At 40.9% G+C, this 20,103-nt stretch overlaps 1 protein-coding gene across 1 annotated transcript in view; it reads right to left on the minus strand.

Moving 5' to 3' along the window:
- The window catches only part of LHPP (phospholysine phosphohistidine inorganic pyrophosphate phosphatase), a 161,197-nt gene that overhangs the window by 110,803 nt on the left and 30,291 nt on the right, over window positions 1–20,103 (minus strand). Inside the window, exons 4-5 of the mRNA XM_019556158.1 lie at window positions 11,403–11,466; window positions 8,370–8,462 (exon numbers count right to left, since the gene is read on the minus strand). Of these exons, the coding sequence (XP_019411703.1) occupies window positions 8,370–8,462; window positions 11,403–11,466 (157 nt within the window). The remainder of the gene's footprint in view (window positions 1–8,369; window positions 8,463–11,402; window positions 11,467–20,103) is intronic.

Raw genomic sequence — 20,103 nt, forward strand, 5'->3', positions numbered from 1 at the left:
GCAGAAGTGGAGAGTCACAAATCAATGCTGTGGAATATCTGGTTGTCTTGGCAGGTGGAGTACAATGCTGGAAAGGGTAAGACGCATTTCACAGATTCAAAGAGTTCAAGGATAGAAGACAGAACACGATTTGCCCCTTAGTCTTCAGACCTTACAGATACTAAAAAGCATGGACCTATTTTATACTGTATAGCTAAAAAGGACTATTAGACCAACTAGTCTGACTTCCCATACATCACAAGCCATTATGTTTCGCCCATCAAATTGTGCTTGATTAAAATATAACTTGTATTGACTAACAGAGGCATCCAGTTAGAGTTTGAGGACAGTAAAAGAGAGAGATTATCTAATACCTCCATCAGCAGTGTTTCCCAATCACCCTCACTGTTAAAAAGTACCTAATTTCCCATTTGAATTTCTCTGTCCTCGTCTGACATCTACTGGGGTTCTTATTATGCTTTGTCTCCTAAATTAAAGACTCTTAATACCCAAAGTTTTCCCCAAACCTGGAACTAATACATTGTAATCAAGTGTACAATGCTGTGTAATCTTTTCAAAAAGTTTCTCTGTGGTTCTTTCAGCATAAAGCATTTTCTCTAGCCTTAACATCAGGCCATCAGGTTTCTTTCCACATCTCCAGCATTTTCACATCCTTTTAGATGCTGACACTAGAACTGTGTTTAGTATCCCAGCACCAGTTCCACCAATGCTGTACAGAGGCAAAAATCACTTCTAAGTGAAAGCAGCTTATTTTGATGTAGAACATAGTCGTATCACACCTTGCTTTAATGAACTATGGTACTGTCTTGTATTGAACCATGACTGAAAACACCTTATCCTGACTGCACTGTCAGTCATGTGACCATATTATAATATGCCACGTTGCTAAGTTCTTTGCCTACAAGATTTTGATCCTTTGAATGGCTTGTGCAATATGGGACAGGGCTCCCTTGTGAAATTCAGATTCCATGACCACTTAGTCTTCAGGGCAGGAGTGATACTTCTTCAACCTTAACTAACCATACTGTGCTACGGGATAGGGCTGCAGCTTCCTCCAGGTCTTCTACAACAGTAGACTTCACATAGTGTACACACTTCAATACCAAGGACTAAGTTGAGGGTTGTTCTGTCACCCCTTCATCGATACTTAAATCTGCCTTTTAAGATGCAACATCTGTTGATTCAGATGGAAAACAGAGGCCAAGTCCTCAGTAAGCAACAGGGTCTGCTGAATCCTATATTGTGGCCAAGTTGTATGCCCACAGGACACTGTAAAATCATAAAGGGCAAGCTGGTGACACCCCTTCAACAGCAAGTTGCAGTTTGAGCCTCCATGCTTTCTCACCAGCAGTGAGGTATCAAGGAAGGGCATCAGGATGGAGGAAGTGGCTACCTTATGGTAGGAAGGGGAATATCCTTCTGGAGTGTCACCAGGGAAAATGCCAGGGAGTCAAACAGCCCTATCCAACTGGCTAACAGCTCTGCCACATACACACAGAGCTACACATGCAGTTGAGAAAAGGGGCAAGAACAGAGCCCCCAGTTTCTCCTGCAATCATCTCTCAGCCATGGGCATGGGCTTCAGGGGCCTTTAATTTAGCCCCTTCATTAAACTCTTCTCTACTCACAAATAGTCCTGCTCCCCAGGACTATTTGTGCCTAAGGTCAATCCTTGGCTCCTGCCAGGGGAAGAGAAAAAAGCGAGGATCCAGTTAGCGAAGGTAGATAATGAGATCAGGCTCCCATTCTCTTGTGTGTCAGCAGGATTCTTCTGCTCTGGCCCGAGCACCTGTAGGATATGGAAGGACCTCCCTTCCTCCAGGGCAGCTGACTGTGTAGCCTGAGTTTTTGGTCCCATTAGAGAACATGAGTTCAGAAGGCAACACAATCTCTCTAGTTTTTGCAGGCCTGCAAGAGTTTGAAAAAGAGAAACCACCATGTTGGCTTACTGAGAGATCCAAGTGCTAGCTGAGAAACGTGCTCACCAGCAGTGTATTATATTTTGTATAGACAAGTTTTCATGCAAGAAGACAGTCAGCTCTGAAACTGCAGCTGCGCATGAGCAGTGATGCCTATCAAGACCAGCTTGTGGCATACGCATACAAAAATGTACTCCAACCCTTGGGGATTTCACAGATTTACTATCGGTGAAGGGCAATAATCACTAAAGGAGGAGCAATTATTCCCAAATCATTTAGGATTTAAAAAATCATTGGCAAGAAGATAGAGGTCAAGAGGTGTACTGTCAAGGGAAATAAAAAAAACTCTACCTGTCAAACCTAGGTTTAACTTCCTCTCTGACTGCAATATGGTAAGAAGAGAGAGAGAGATATAAAACGGAAAGGTCACATACCCACTGAAAGCAAGAATTAGAAGATCCCAGTTTGTGCTCACATTTTACACAGGGAACACAAGCCATTCCTCTGTTCAATTAGAGTATGGAAATTATTTTCTTTAAATCAACAGAAATGTACTGAAACTATCAAAATACCTCTTGAGTTTTAAGCTGAATCTACCAAAGAGGTTATAAATGTATTTGATATTTCTTTAAAAAAGTCTTTAAAATTTCACTACAGCTGGACAGCTCAAGATGATTAGCCAAATATAAAAAAAAAAAATAAAAAATATACTACAAATCATAGCTTTTTACCTCTGAGATGCTGGTTCAAACCCAGTCTAGATCAGTAATGACCAGAAACAGTTACCATGAGATGGCAGTTTGGGAATTTATAAGGAATGAACTGGGGCTACGATTTAACTCCTAGTGTTCAAATGTTTGGCCATCACAACTGGGAATTTTTTTGGCAGTTTCAAGAGATAGGCAGAGAACAAAAAGAACGTATGGACTAAAATATCCTATCACCTGCAAAAGTAGTCACTACTAGTTAAGCTTATAGTAGGGGGTAGATAGGTACTTGCTTTCACTATAGCTTCTCTGAGCAGAGTTTTACACTTCTAGTGTTACCAAACAAGCAGTAAATTTACAGAAAAGTATTTTAAAGGAGAAGAAATTAGATATCTAAAAAATAAATGACTAATCTAAACTCTCTTCATATCTATCTACCTATCTATAAATAATTTTGATGTTACAATATGATAATTATTCCCAAGCTCACATATAGAAATATGAAAACCTGAAGAGCAAGGAGGAGCAAATGAATGAGATGCCACAGTAATAACTATATTAACTTCTGTAGAATATTTAATATGGTGAAACCTCCTAGAATAAACAAGTATTTATGCATAAGCAGATTTCCACTACAAGCTTAAAAGCCCTAATCTTGTTAAAAATGACTGGGATACACAGCAACAACAGTTTATAAGTAAAGTCTTAACTGATGTATTAAAATCCTTTACAAGAGAAACTTGTTGTATTTACTTTACCCCTCCTCCCTCAATCTGATAGATAGCTTTATAGGCTTTAAGACCTCTTTTTATTTTAAATGATGTTTATATTTGGGACCAATTGTCTGAGCAGACATCAGACATACAATGGGTGTCAAATGTGGACTCTGACCTGGAAGAAATTATACACGAAGGCAGATGAGACAGAAAGAAATACTCTGAGAGCCCCAAGGGTAGTTAGGTTTGAATAAGCTTTCAATGGGAGTTGAAACTCGAAAGTTCACTTGATCACTTAACCCCTATTTGTTCCACTGAAAGTCTCCTGCCCCCATTCCCAAACGACTGGAGTGAAATGCCAAAAACAGAAATAAGCACCCCTTCTTACTCCTGGTGTGACCTCCCTGTGCATTTATGCCCCACTGAGTCACACTTGTGATTTGTAGGTAACAGACTTGAAAATTTGTTGCTAAGTACCAGTAGTTTATGCACTCTGGTCTGACCCACCATAATTCCCATTAAAACAGAACACTTTGCTATGGATACAACTTTTAATGGTTATATAAAAATACTGGAACCTTAACATTATTTAGGTTTTATTGTAAAGCTGTAAAAATCATCCACTGTTACAGCAGCCTTAAAACATATGAATTAGATATTTCAGTAACCTTTAAGATATGTTATTCTTTGTCGTATTGCTGAATCATAAGAAGAATCTGGTTACCTCTAAGAGGTTTAAATTTCTAATCTATTAAAGTAATACCAGCAATCTGTTATTTCTAGGCCATTGAGGAAAGGTTAAAATGAAAATTGGACTTCAGGGAGTTCCTTCTATTCCAAGTGCAGGCTGAAAACATCTCAGCAGTAGAAGGCAGTCAGGGTCTCAGTAAGAAGCAGTTATCAAGGGAAATGACTGGTGATAACTTTATTGATTAAAGCAGCTTGAGAAATTTAAGCTTTGCCTGTGTCTGGCATTACTGTAGTGAGACAGCTTTATTTTAAAAAGATATTTTCATTAAAAATAAGGTAATATAAATATGTTTTATACAATGTAGCTCATCTACAGTGACTTAATGATTGTGTGAAACTGCTGCTATGACTTTTAAATGCAAGCCAGACATAGAATAAATTATAAAATGCTCAGAAACAAAGATATAAGCAATTAGGCTGGTCCTTATTTTGCTATCATGAGTAGAGATGTAGACCATGGTCAGGACACAGAAAAATATGACATGAAAGGTAATTAAGAAGCCAAAAGTACTGCATGAACTGGGTCTTTTATTGTATGCACACAATGCATCTAAAAATATGTGGAAAGTCTATTAGGGTTACAAGGTCAAGTTCTTTGGGACATGTCAGTTAAAGCTGTCCACGTTGCCACTATTTAGTCCCCTTGTACATAAGTATTTATCAGTTTTTAACTATATAAGCACAAAGTTTTTTCTATAGTGAAAAGTGTCAAATGACTCAACACAGGGGGCACTATTAGTGCTATCTATAATATAATCTTTCTTCTATGTAGGACAATTTCTCTCCATACATGTATATAGGATACCAACTACAAAAGACCAAATGCCCTATATTTTTATTTTGGAAATATATATACACTTATTCACAACATTTTTCAACACAGTATACGTTAACCAAATTAAAAAATAATATAGTCACTAACCTGATTATGAAAATTTGCTGAATGCAGAATGCATGGGCTATGTAGTACACACATTTTTCTACTCTTCGGGGCCTGATACAAAGCCAAGTGAAGTCAATGGAAGCCTTTCCATTGATTCTAATGAACAGTGAATTAGGCCTGGAATGAGAAAGCTTGTGCCAGCCTGCTAATGAAAGTCAGTCATTTGCCTGAACTTTGTTCTCAGAAACAAGGCTACTGATGCATACCATTCCCTAGTTTCTGAAGGCAACCGACATACAGAAATGTAACATCACAAACTGATGAACTCCTGGCAATCCTAAAGCCATTTCAGAATGCTCTCAATATTGTATGAGTCTGGCAAAAGTCAGCGACAACAGCAGCCCGGTTAAGATTTCACAGGAAAAGACTGGGTAACCCTATTTTGCAGAAACAGCAAAGAAAGAAAACAGCCAAAAAAGATCTCTTCCTTTCTAAACTTAGTCCAAGAGCTGTTTCTTTTTGCTTTCCTGTTTATCAGAATTCTGGCTGAGCTCTTCTGATAGCCACTTTTTCCTCAAATACCATTTTTTTCTAAAACAGCTTTTTGGTATACTGGCTTTGCAAGCAGGATTAACAGATGGATGAATAACTGGTGTAGCTATACCTGAAATATGGTGCTCAGGTCTAGCTACCGTGGCATAAGAAAGATATTGATAGGAAAGAGTGCAAAAAAAAGCAACCACAAATAGTCAGTGCGGTGAGAGATTGTGTTATAATAGATTACAAGAGTGAAACCTGTATATCTTTAAGAGACAAATTACAAAGAGATAAAGTAACAATCTACAAATAACTAAAGACCTCAAGGATGCCTCGTGGATTTTGGTGTGATCCACGGGGCAAAATTAGGTGTAATTAGGTGATGTTTGAAGGGGAAACTTTAGGCTGAATCCCAGGAAAAGCTTCCTGACAGGGAGATCAATTAGGCTGCAATTATTCTCCTTAGCATACTAGTAGGAACACTGCTGCTTGGTATACAGGGTCTTCATGAAGTCCTTGTGTACTTTTAAACTTTAATAACTTAAATTATAGGTAAGATAGAAACAATCTGTAAAAGGCATTTAAAAGTAAATGTATTAAAGTTTTAGGACAACTAGAGTACACAATGCTAGACTTCAACATAACCACCATCCATCATGATACAGTGCTCCATCCGATCTTCCAACTCCTTGAAAATGTTTCCCAGTTGCTCTTGAGTTACTACACTAATTGCATTGGTGATCCTAGCCCTAAGTTCCACCAAAGAACGTGGGTTTGACAAGTAAACTACACTTTTAACACATCCCCATAAGAAGTGACAGATCAGGTGACAGACAGACACAAAGGTGACAGACCAGGTGAATGAGGTGGCCAAGCAATTGGTCTACCTCTGCCTATCCACTTTTCTGGAAAAACGTCATTTAGGAACTGTTGTACATTCAGAGAGTAGTGGCATGGAGCTCCATCTTATTTAAGAATAAATTTGTTATTATTTATGATGTCTATCATTGTGTACTCCAGATGTCCTAAAACATTACTAAATTTGCTTTTAAATGCCGTTTACAGATTGTTTCAATCATACCTACAACCTAAGTTATTAAAATTTACAAGTGCACAAGGACTTTATGAAGACCCTGCATTTAAAACCAGTCTGGACAAAATGTCTAAGGTGAAGAACCATCCTGCACTAGGAGGCAGATGGATTAGGATGGCTTGGTAAGTCTTACTTTATTATAGGATGGAGAGAGAGAAAAAAGTCAAATGCATGCTGAATTACAGAACTATTATTTCACCTGTAAGTTCTAGGGACCACACAAACTGCTGCAACTTAACTCTTGTTGTTTATGATGTCACCAAAACGTTTGGATGGAATAATTACTTTATAATACACAGATGTTTGTTATTTGTTGATAGCCACTTTTCATCCTAAGGCTGCATGTGGCATAACCAATCAATAAAGAGAACCCAAGCACACCTATAGAATTACAGAGGGAAAAAATGGGCCATCCTAATAATTTGGAGATAGCACACTATCAAGGATGGTTTCTGGAGAGCACCAGGAGCCCAAACATAACATAAGAGGACATTTTTTTAAAAAGTGTTTCTTATTTTTCTATGTCTTACTTCTAAGCTTCCAGAGCAATGTGGCGTGTGTAGTTTTTCAAGTACTATGTATATATAATAATAATAATAAAAATATAGCTGTTTCCATCATGCTGGACCTTTACCTTGCCAGTCATCTGGGGCAGCTGTCATTTTGTGAAGTCAATATGACGAAGTATCTTACATAAAATACGGACCTAAGGCTTTTCTCACATGCATTTCTCTCCTTTAACCAAAAACTAAAGGAACTCACAATGTAAGTCTACAACAGCTATTCATGTATGCCAAAATGTAACAAGCAACATGCACTAAACAGCAACCAGGTATCAATAGTTTGGATAGGGAAAAAAAGGTTACCTCTGGGGGCCATGTTTGTATGCTGTGTGAGGGCTTCTTCTACTGGTAATGGTAATCAAGCAGAAAATTCACATACTAGTGTGAGAAATTATGAGACTGAAAAAAGATATGTTACAAAAATCAACCACTATCAAGTATGGTTAGGAACAGACTTAATTGTGCAGAATACCGATACAACAAATGCAGGAACATATCTGATTTTTCTGACAAACATCTGTGGTAATTCAGTTACAAGAAAATGGTTTTCACAGTTTAATTTTGCTTGCAAGGCCAAGAGTCTCTCCCTTCCTACTGAAATACTATCATCTGGCAGAGAAGAGGAAATGAGGGGGTGAGGAAAGGGAAGAAGAGCAGGAGAAAACTGGGAAAAGATGGGCACTTGAAGAATATGATACAGGGCAAAGGCAGGAAAAGGAATGTAGGAAGGAGGAAGTAAAAGAAAAGCAAAAAGGATCACAGCAAAAAACAACAACACAGACACAATTTTGAAACAAGTTGCTGCCCATTCCAGGGGCTGAATTTCCTCCATTGTGATACTATACGGCTGTATTACTTAGTGGGCGAAAGATAACCCAGCAGGTCACCACAATCTGGTCAGGCTCCTCTCTAGTTAGCAAAAATAGTTTGGGGGGAAGGTATATTTTTGTCCCATAAATTATTTTTAAACACTACTTGTTAGATTTTTTTTTTAATTTCACAAGAATAAATTTCTAGGTGATGTAAATACTTCCCTGCAACGTGCAAAGTAATATCATGGAACGGCCATTGAACAAGACAGTGTGGGCCCAAACCTGGGGTCCACGTTCCATCAATCCCTCTCTTAGCTTCAATGAAAAATAAGGAAGCAGTGCCAATAACTGAACAGCAAATCCAATGATTATTGAACAGGGACTCTTACCTGCTGAGGTTCAACTCCCATTTCTGCTAAGGCTGACTGGAAAAACATTTTTGATGGCTTTCCCACTACCTCGGCTTGAATATCGCAGGCATACTGAAAAATAAAGGACAGAAATAGGACTGCATATTAGAAAAGGATTTGTTCAACTCCACAACCTCAGGAGATGGTATAAAATGTATGTGATTATTGATTGATGCCCTTAAGTAATGTAATAGATTAGTAGATGAAGATGACTAGCAGAAGGGCGATTGCTTTCTGTAAGGAGGAATATACTCCTGAAACATCTAGAACAAAGGTAGACAACACTTTGGTTGGAGTGCTGAAAAAATCACGGTGTCTACCTTGTAAGGTGCCAAGTGCCGACATGCTAGAAAAACAAAATTGGGGTGGAGGATACATGGCAGGGCACGCTGCATATTAATATAGTTAATAATAATATATATATATATATTTTTTACAGTAAATATCAGGTTTTCTAAATTATATTTAGAAACCTGGTGACAATAAATAAAACTTCATATATTACCCTTCTTGTTGTATATTCTTTTCTTGTTAAGCATGTTGTAATGAGAGAGAGAAAAAAAAGAGAAAGAGGGAAAGAGAAAAAGAGAAGATGGAGAAAAAGAAAGACAAAGAAAGAAAAAGAAAAAAGAGAAAGAAAAAAGACAAGAGTAAAAAGGAGAGAAAGACAAAGACAAAGGAGAGAAAAGAGAAGAAATAGAAAAAAGGAGAGAGAAAAACGAGAAGAAAGAAAAAGAGAGAAGATGAAAAGAGAACCGGGAAAGAGGAGAGAAAAGAGAAAAAGAAAGATGGAAAGAAAGCAAAAAGAAAAAGAGAAAGAAAAAAGAAAAGAGGACAGAGAACAGAAGAAGAGAACAACTAGAGAGAGAGAGAAAGAGAAAAATGGAAAAAGATAGGGACCTACCAAATTCATGGCAGAACATTTAATCTTGCAGGTTCCCCCGCGTGCCCCTCTGCCGCTGATTGGTGGAGGGGTCATGCTTGCAGCTTGCTCCTGATTCGCAGGGAGGCAAAAACTGCAGTTTTAAACTTTACACCATTTTTGAATCCCTATTGCTAGTTGGCTGAGAGGCTCTGGCAGCTCCACTGCGTGCTACTGACCAGCAGAGAGGCAAAATCAGTGCCACGTTTAAAACCGTGGTTTTTGCTTCCCTGATGATTCATGAGGGAAACACCTGCAGCTGCTGCGGGGGAACCAGGGAGGTTGTTACGTAGTTTTATCCCCATTTAGCAAGCAACCCCAGGCTGGCAGCAGAGGCAGGGGGAAATGATGGGGCTGGGCTCTGCCATGGATATCGTGAGTCGGAGGGTGGAAGGGGCTGGGACCGGGGGGCTCATGCCCTGCTCGGCAGCTGGCCCCAGGGGTGGGCAGGGGGAGCAACAGCCAGAGCGCATGTGGCTTTGCCTGCCCACTGCATTGCTTCCAGAGTGCCCAAGCCACGATGCCGTGCCCCCGGGCTGCTGGCTGCCCCAGCACTTCTGGCATGGAAACCTAGCAGGGTTAATGCCGGTGGAGTTTGCCACTGTGGCCAATGGGCTCCAAAAAGGGAGGCATCCCCTACCCCAAGCAGTGCAGGCTCCCAACCTGAGAGGGTACAGGTCTCCCACGCCTGCCCGCACACAAGCTCCCCTGCTACAAGCGCCAGCTCCCCAAGGCAGACAGCTCTCCCCACCCCGGCCAGCCCGCCCTGCTTACAGTCCACAGGAACTGTACCTTGTTCTCAATTCATCAGGGAAGTGAAAACCACGGTTTTTAACGTGGCGCCTTTTTTGCCTCTTCACTGGTCAGCAGCAAGCACTGGGGCTGTTGGGCCCCTCGGTCAATCAATGGTGGGAAGACAAAAATGGCGCCAAGTTTAAAACTGCAGTTTTTGCCTCCCTGCCCATCAGGAGCAAACTGCAAGCACAGCTCCTCCATCAATCAGCTGCAGGAGCAGGGGGGCACACGTGGGGGAACCTGCAAGGTTAAAGGTGTTGCCACACACTCCACTTCTGCCATGAATTTGGTAGGTCCCTAGAAAAAGAGAAAGAGCGGGGAAGGGAAAGGGGAGGAAGAAACTTTGAGGACAGCTGCCAGAGCCCAGCTGCCCCCCACCCCCAACAATGCAGGCGGTGTGGGCACTGGGTACACAAGGTAGTGCCCGCCGTTGCCACTTTCCCTCCCCCTCCCTGCCTCCCAAGTGTCGCAGCAGGCACCGAGGGCAGAGTCAGGAGTACACAGGCTGCCCTCAGCCCTGTGTCTGAGTTTGTGATTGAAACCAAATGTCAAGGTTTAAAGGTTTTTTGACCCACTTCACCTCTTTTTAAAGGTTCATAGATTTGGTCTGGGCTTGAAAGCTTGTTTAGCTGGGGTTATATACCCATGCTTTATTAAATACAACTTTTCTAGCTAACAGGAAGCCTGTCTCGTCTATTATGGGTGGGCAAACTCAAAAGCTACACAGACATGAGCGATTCCCACCCCCAGCTCTACACTTAACCTGCCTTCCTGTTAGGTTCCAATCCTGCAATGGTTTAACCACATGCCTGTCTTCCATACAAGTAATCTTACCATGATTCATGAGATTAGTGGCATGCTTAAACTTAGGCATTCACTTAAGTGTCTTGCTTTTGGCTGTTAAGGCCAATGTTGTAGTCACAATGCCAAGACTTGCTTATAGCGCCCCCAAAATTGGGTGGGATAGCTAAGTGCCACCATCACTATAATTATTTCAAACCCATTTCTCATTTTATTCTTCTATTGGAGTTTTTAGTTTTGACTCCTTTTTCAACAGTCTTTCCTTAACATACACAAACCCAATACTATTAAAGTTCATGCTGCAACTTTTAGACACACAATATAGGGGAACAAGGAAAAATAACCAGACATCCTTAGTCTGAAGCAACTAAGTTTAATTTGTGGAAACTTCCTTTCCCCAGGATGAATAATTATAGGAAAGAACTCATATTTATACCAGTTATTTTTTAACAAGGTGCATAGAGCAAGTAAGCATAATTCATGCTATAAAATACCTCTAACGCCTTCATGTACGCTCCAACATCAAGTTTCAGACCATCGGTTTCTTTATAATAGCGTCTGGAAATGAAAGTGATAAAATTCCAATGAAATAAAAGTGTTGGCAATTGAACATAAAAGAAACTATATTTTATTATTTCTGTGCCTATATAGATGTCCATATGGCTGTAACAAAAGATAAGTCATCAGAAATTCTAGGCCCTTAATTTAACACGTGGGCATTAAGAACAGACTCTGTGAAATGATGCTGTGCACTAACCAGACTGCAGATCAAATGCAGGTCTGACATACTGGACACATTTTCACTGAATTTGGCCCCAGGTTTCTGCTTCTAAACCGGCGATCACTGAACACCCTCACAAAGGACAACAGCTGAAATTGTATGACAACAACTATACGTCTTACCTAAATAGAACCCAAGTATTATTTCAAGGGTAACCTTCCACATTCCTTCCCCCAGCCAGAAAATAAGTATTATAGCTAGATGCAAGCTATTTTACTGTACTAACAAAATACTGAATGGTTCAAAGAAGCATGACCAGTTTTTAAAGGGCTTTTTTGGACATTTTTCTTATAAATATATTAGGAGACAAAAGTCCAAAATATTTTTCTTATAAATCTCATAAGGAGATGAAAGACCAAAATATTAGGACTGACTTAAACAGAGTTATACAGAAATTACCACTCATGAGCACATCAGCTGATTTATTATAAATGCTTAGTCTGTCTGCTCCTATCATGTAGCAAATTAAGTTACATTGTGGCAACTTAACACCTTAATTAAGGGGCAAGCTGTCCAGGTTTAACTTCACTTAGTGTGGCACAGGAGTACGGAGATGAAACAGTTACAGTGAATTTAGGTGAACCACAGTCAATTATTTCACCCCTTTAAATGGGTATAATTGTTTGTCCATCAACACTTTCTGCCTAGTTTGTTTGATTTAAAACTAAGATTTTCTGAAATCAGCATTTCAAATAATACAGAAGACAATTTTGATTTTAAGATGTAAAGAGTAATTACATGAGATGTTGCACTGGTTCCTCCTCCAAATAAAAAGTTTTGACATTTAATTTCAAGAAGCGGATCTATTGAGACTATTCTTTATAAGGAAAAGGACACACAACTAATATACATCCAGGAGATATAGAATGATCACAATCATTTAACACAGCCATTAATAAATGGAAATTTATATTTATTTGTATATCAGAGTCTCTAATAAATTGCTAGCAGAGAACTAGAAATAATGAGTATTGGTTAATACTGTTCTTGGTTATTCTGTTAATGGACAAATCAGTCCATAAGATTGTTCCAATAGTCAGCTCAACATACACAGAAGCATTTTTCAAAACTTCTTGTTGAAAAAAGTGGGGTAGTTTTCTCAGGCTTTTCATGTCTACACTGACAACCTTTGAAAGTGTTCCTTCTAACCGCCTGGGGTCTTTTTCCGCTACATATGTATCTGTATTTACACACAACTTCATGCCAACTCACACAGACTATAAAAAATTAATGTTCACTGTAATAAAGACACAAGATCATAGCTTCTTTATTCAAAAGTTATATGAGAAATGGGAGAAAACATACATTTGTGTGCTGTTTTTAGAAATTATTTAGATACTCTCCTACAGTAGAGCAGACTATGTACATGGCTGTTTATAGAGGAGTACAGTGTGCTCAATGGATACCTTCTTTTACTGCTAACACTTGATGGGAGCATTAATGAACATATTTCAGGACAGAAGCCATATTAAAATGCACTAATTGCTCATATTTCAGTGGTTTTCTGTAATTTCTTATATTACCGTTCCTTAACTTCTGAAACCAGACATCAGGGCCAGGAAGAATATTATTCAACTTATTCAATTACATTCTGTTTGTTTAAACCAGCAGTGGACATGACTTCAAACAGTTATGCCTAGTTGGCTTAGTTTAAAATTACATTTTTCTGACATTGGCATTAAATGCAAGACAGCGGACAACTTTAATGTGCACTGCCCAGGTGTCAGTTATTAGCTTGCATGGCTCTCTAAAGCAGCAAGGCTGGGTCACCTCCCAAACACACAGAGCAGTTTTGATTAACAGGGGCCAGTTTGTAGCATGTTTCAATGATGCAATATTAGAATAGGTCCAAGTGTGTGCTCCAAAATTCTCACCCACGACGGAAAGCTTTTACAGTGAGACTACTATCCAGAAACTCTCCTCTGACCTCAGGACCTACTGTTCAATTTCTGTTCCTCATTTTACATCTCCAAATACATAAGTGGTTAGCACCAAACATTGTCGCATTTGTTTTGTGCCTGAAAATCTAACGCCTATTGCAAAATAATCCCATTGTCCTTCATTTATTAATTGGAATGCACGCTGCAGGAGATACGCGAGATTGTGCCATTTCAGCCCCTCCTCTAACTAATAACAAACACTTCATATAAGTATTCTGTTGTTATTATTACTTCATGCTATTCATAGAATCATAGAAAATTAGGGTTGGAAGGGAACTCAGGAGGTCATCTAGTCCAACCCCCTGCTCAAAGCAGGACCAGCCTCAATTACATCATTCCAGCCAGAGCTTTGTGGAGTCAGGTCTTAAAAGCCTCCAAGAACGGGAATTCCACCACCTCTCCAGGTAACCTGTTGCAGAGTTTTACTACCTTCCTAGTGAGAAAGTTTTTCCTAATATCCAACCCAAACCTCCCTTAGTGCAACTAGAGACCATCACTCCTTGTTCCGTCATCTGCCACCACTGAGAACAGCCCAGCTCCATCCTCTTTGGAACCCCCCTTCATGTAGTTGAAGACTGTTCTCAAATCCCCCAGCAGTCTTCTCTTCTGCAGACTAAGTCCAGTTCCATCAGCCTTTTCTCAGAAATCATGTGCCCCAGTTCCTAAACCATTTTCACTGCCCTCTGCTAGACTCTTTCCAACTTGTCCACATCCTTTCTCTAGTGGGAGAAGCAAAACTGGACACAGCACTCCAGATGTTGGTTCACCAGTGCAGAACAGAGGGGAATAATTACTCTCGATCTGTTGACAATGCTCCTACTAATGCAGCTCAGTATGTCATTAGCCTTCCTGGCAACAAGGGCACATCGTTGACTCGTATCCAGTTTACTGCCCACTGTAACCTCCAGGTCCTTTTCTGCAGAACTGCTGCTTAGTAGGGTTGTGTGAAGCTTCAGTCGCTGATTCATTTCAGAGGAGATTCAGCAGCCAAATCTCTCAATCTGAATCAAATCCAGAAACCCATTAAAAGCTCCAAATTCAATCTGAAGCTTCTGAATCAATTCGGAAATTTGGAGAGATTTGGAGATTCAGATCTGCCACGGGGAGACAGGCACAGCTGGGTGGCTGCAGGTTCTTCTGTGGCTCCTCTGGCTGTGCCTGCCTCTCTCTGGGTGGGGGGAGCTGCAGGAGAAGCCCCCATGGCTGCCCTGCCCGGCCCCGGCACCCGCCCAGCCCCAGCCTACTCCTGACACTTAAAAAAAAGCCCTGCACCCACTGGCTGCAGCAGGGGCTCTGGGGCCTCCTGGCAGAACCCCCTGAGCAGCCCCCGCTCCCCAATTGCCCCTCCACCTGGCCTCACCCCTCATGGCCCCCCTCGCCCCAGCAGTTCAGGAATAAAAAAAGACAAAAAACTGCACTAACTGGCAGTAGCAGAGGCTGTGGGAGCTCTGGGGCCATGTGCCAGAGCCCACCCACACAGTCCCTGCTCCCCGCTCTCCCACCCCTGCCCAGCCCTGCCCCACCTCCGGTGGCTGTCCCTGCCCAGCCCCAGAATCCCAGCAATTAAAAAAAAAAAGCCCCACACTTACTGGCTTTGGCAGCAGTGATTGGGGGCCTCTGGGGACTCATGGCAGAGCCCCCCCCACACAACATGGGGCAGTGGGGGGCAGCAGGGATTCTCCCTCCCTGCCTGGCACCCATGCAGCACCTGCCCCATGGTGCGGGTGCAGCGCAGCTCAGCAGGGTGCCACACACTTTTTTTTAAGGGCTGGGAGGCCGGGGCCAGGTGGGGGATGGGGCCGGTCAGGACAGCCATGGGGACTTCTCCCACAGCTCCCCTCACCCAGGGAGATGCAGGCACAGCTGGAGCAGCCACGGGAGAACCTGCAGCTGCCCAGCTGTGCCTGTCTATCTCCGGCTCATCCAAATTTCTGAATCAGCACCGAATCTCCAATTCTGATTCAGCCAAATTGAATGGGAACAGGGATTTGAATCACCGAATCTAATTACTGCTCTCCAAATTGGCCAAATCTGAATTGAATACTTCCCTATTCACATGGGCCTGCTTAGCCAGTTGGTCCCAAGCCTGTAGTGGTACATGGGATTGTTCCATCCTAAGTCCAGGACTTTGCACTTGTCCTTGTTGAAGCTCATGAGATTTCTTTTGGCCCAATCTTTCAATTTGTCTATGTCACTCTGAATCCTAGCCCTACCTTCCAGCATATCTACATCCCGCAGTTGATGTCATCCACAAAATTGTTTAGGGTGGAATCCATCCAATTTTCCAGATTGTTAATGAAGATATTAAATAAAACCCTTCAATTATGGGTTAAAATTAAGTCCTGAGCAATTTCAGGGCACAAATGGATGCATGTTATCTTTGCAAAAACACTAATATTGAGGATATGTGTTGTGAACCAATTGCTGGACATGCTAAAGTCCAAGGGGACATTTCTACACAAAAAGAGAAAACTGTGTGGTTATGAACTAGTTAAATGGAAGCCAGGATGAAACTGTAAACAGTCAAAGATGACATTTCTCTGACAGAAGTGGAATAGCGACAAAACTGATCTCAAATGGTATTCCAAGGAGATTCATAATATGCAGACTGCAACTGCAAGTTGCCAGTGCGCTCTGTGATTGCAACAGGGTGCTCCAACTTTTCAAACGATGTGACATAACTAGAATTGGAGTCAAACCTCGAATTTTATACATTAATGAAACTCTCAGCTTTACTAAATTTGGATCAATGAGATACAAATCACACCCACACTTTGTGTGATTCAGACTGAAAGAAAACTAGATGGCAGCACTGACAATCCAACCAAAATAGTAGCTGAGGAGAAACCCCCCCCCACTGATATAAATTGTTTTTGACCCATTTACTTTAATTAGCCAGTGCCAGCCTACATCAGCTGAGAACAGAACCTAAACCTATTCCCAGTCTGGTTATTCAGGATTTTCCCTTTGCGTTAATGGGAGAGGAGACAGGCTGAGAGGGGGAGATGAATCACGATGTGACATGGAGTGGTCATGAATCTGATCAAGAAATTATGCTTTTGTTTTTCCGCTGTTTATTGTTGTTATTTTCAGTACTATAAAAAATTTCAACATAGAGTAAATAGAGCAACTCCATAAATAATAAAAACCTGGGCCCTTTTCAGAGTATGAAAAGAATTCCAATTAAAGTTTATTATCCAGTAAGAAAAATCAGATCGCTCTGTTAAAAACAGTTAGCCCAGAAGTTATTTTTAAAATCCTTTACTTGTTTTCAAACTGCAAATGATTTATTTTATTGTATTAACAGGACAAGCAAATTGCAAGTCATCATAACTACATATCCAGTACAAATATTTATATCAAGACAAAATCACTAACTGTGCTTCTTTTTGTTCTTTCTAAAAAAAAAAAAAACACTTGGTACCCTGAAACTCAATATTATTTAGTGCCTTTATATTGATTTATTAAAATAAAAATTCACATTAGTACCAGTATTTAAAGCTTTTCTGATCAGGCCAAAGACAGGTCCCTATATGGCAGGAAAAAAATTTAGGATGAGCAGTCAGATAAGATTTTATGCCTTATCCTTCTGCCATTTTCGATTATTCAGCACAGCCTCCCTTTAAAATGACCACTTGACCTTTGCTAGAACAGCCATTAACCTTCTATAGTCTAGCGTAAACAGCTTAATTTTCTGACAGTGGCATGACAGAAGAAATTACAAAGCCAATTCCCACTCTCAGCCCAAAACAGATGCTAAATGTAAATCACTCCACTTTCTGGAGGACGGCATTCTGCTTCAGTGACTCTGACACTCTTGCTTTCTAGAGAATGAACTAAAATTTTAGCAGAAATCATCCTTTTTGCTTCAAGGTGTGTTTTTTAATTTTTTTAAAATTATTCTAAATCTACATGTGAATGGTAAAAGCAGCTCATTGCTGCTTTTTAGATGGTGCTTTTCTCTAAACAAAAAGTTGTATCATTCTCTCATATCATTTCCATTTTCGGGGCATTAAAACTTATCTGTCAGGCTAGCTAGTTTAGAAAGGACTACAGAATTCATGTTTGTATTATCAAAGTCTTGATTGTATAAATAGGCTCAAAGTGAAATCTCAACAGACTGAATTGGAACAGATTTTATTTTATAAGAAAGCCTTTGAAAAAAATAATGGTTTGCTTTTTTAAGATGACATAAATAATAAATATACATAGGATTTAGAAGCTTTAATGTTCTAACTTTGCTGATCTCTAATGTAGCATTATTCCATTTTTGACCTTTAAAGGATAATATTATTTGACACAAACAGCTTATTTCACGTAAATAAATCTTGTTGGCTCAGAACTTTCCTCTTTATTCTTCTCACGGAAAAAATTGTAGGAAATTTTGCACGTATTAGAGAACCAGAGCACATGTGTCATGTGTGCCAACACAATGGATTTCAACTGCTCCTTCTAGCTGATAAGCTCTACTCCAGTGGATCAATAATCCACAAGCTAAGAAGGTTTCTCATGGCCATTATGGTCTGAAAAAAAGTTGTCGCTACAGTCTCAGGCCAATAATGCACATTTTTTAAAAAATCTATACATTGCACAACAGATAAGAACAGCTTCTTTAGACCATTTGCTAGGTCACTACTGAGGTTTAATGTTAAAAACTTAGAAATAGTAATAACGAATCAGCATTATGAAGTGTTTTACATTCCATATCGGATTTCCCTACCCACCTTGAAAAAAAGGAAAAAGGAGGATTTAAAGAATTACAGTCTAACTTGAATACCTGGAAAAACACTGGAGCACATCATCAAACAATCCATTTGTAAACACCTAAAGGTTAACATAGTGATAAGTACCAGTCAACATGGATTCGTCAAGATGAAGTCATGCTTAATCAACTTGATTTCCTTCCTATGGGCTTTGCAGATGGGGTGAAATAGTTGATATGATAGCCCTCTACTTTAGTGAGACTTTTCACACCGTCTCCCATAACACTTTCATTGCTAAGCTACGGAAATATGGTCTGGATGAAGCTACATTAAAGCGGATGCATAGCTAGTCGGATAATCATACTCAAAGAGTAGTCATCAATCATGCAGACCCTGCTACATGTTCGGGTAAAGGCGCAATGGGATCTAATGCACAATTCACACAATCACACCTCCTGCCATACCACACACGTGGCAGGAGGTGTGGTTGTCAGATCATGTATTAGATTCCATTGTACCTTATCGCCAGAGCAGGGGAAGCCTGATCCTGGGCTCCCCTTGCACTTACAAAAAGCAAGGTCCCATGACTGGGAGCCCCACACACCCCAATTGAGGGGCTCCCAGTTGTAGGGGTGCCCACACCCCCCCAGGGCTGAACAGTCGCCACTGCAGCAATCTCCCTGCCCCAGGGCTGTGGGAAACCCCTCAGTCGGAGGATCACCGCAGGGAGATCTCCCTGCCTTGGAAGTGTGGGAAACCCCAGGGGCCAGAGAGGATCACCACAATCCTCTGGCCCCAGGGGTTTCCCTGCACCGCCAGGACAGGGGTAATGTGAGATCCCTGGACCCTGGGGATCGCAGCTGCCATGACCCCTAGGGCTTGCGGGTGCATGAAATCCCAGGACTCTGTCACAGTCCCTGGGGCTCAGAGGTTTTACATTGGGCATGATGCACCCCTGTGGCTGGGAGCCCCATCAGCTAACAGGGCTCCTGGGTGCAGAGGAGACCCTGTTGCATGTGCAAATTCAAGTTGGACAGCAAGCAGCTACAAAGTCAGCACACACTTTTGAGGTCTAACTTCACAGTTGCTTGGAGCCTTTTGTCATGTGATAGCTACTTTTCAGAAGTAACTAGTTTCTAGGTAACTGAACAATTAACTAGTTAATTGCACAATACCTGTAATGTGCAGAGGGGGCCATGGTATCAGACTAGAAGGAGGTATCAAATTGGGCTCTCAAGGGGTTGGTCTGGGTTCAGTATTTTTCAATATGTTCATCAACAGTCTGGAAAAAACTATGTGTACTCTTAAATGTATGTATGATACCTAACTGGAGAGTAAGAAGACACTTTAGAAAACAGGATTAGAATTTAAAATGATTTTTTTAAACTAGAAAAATTATCTAAATTAGCTAGGATGATACTCAATTAAACTAAGTACAAAGTACTCAGGACAATTAAATGTCCAATGCAAAATGGTGAACAACTGCTAAGGACAGAATACTACTCAAAAGGGCCTGGGGAATATAGCGGATAGCAGCCTGAATATGAATCAACAATGTAATGTTCTGGCAACCCCCCCACAAAAACCAATAGCATAGTGGGATGTATTAACAGGTGTATTGTATGCAAGCCAAGGGAAGTGACTGGGGAGGGTTGGGGAGGACTGGGTTAGAGAGCTTCTGGAGGGGCTGGACGTGTTCAAATCAGTGGGTCCAGATGCTCTCCACCCCAGGGTGTTGAGGGAGCTAGCAGGGGTTATCGCAGGGCCTTTG

Source organism: Crocodylus porosus, unplaced genomic scaffold (genome assembly GCF_001723895.1).
Source record: "Crocodylus porosus isolate Cpor-Errol unplaced genomic scaffold, CroPor_comp1, whole genome shotgun sequence".
Taxonomy (NCBI): Eukaryota; Metazoa; Chordata; order Crocodylia; family Crocodylidae; genus Crocodylus; species Crocodylus porosus.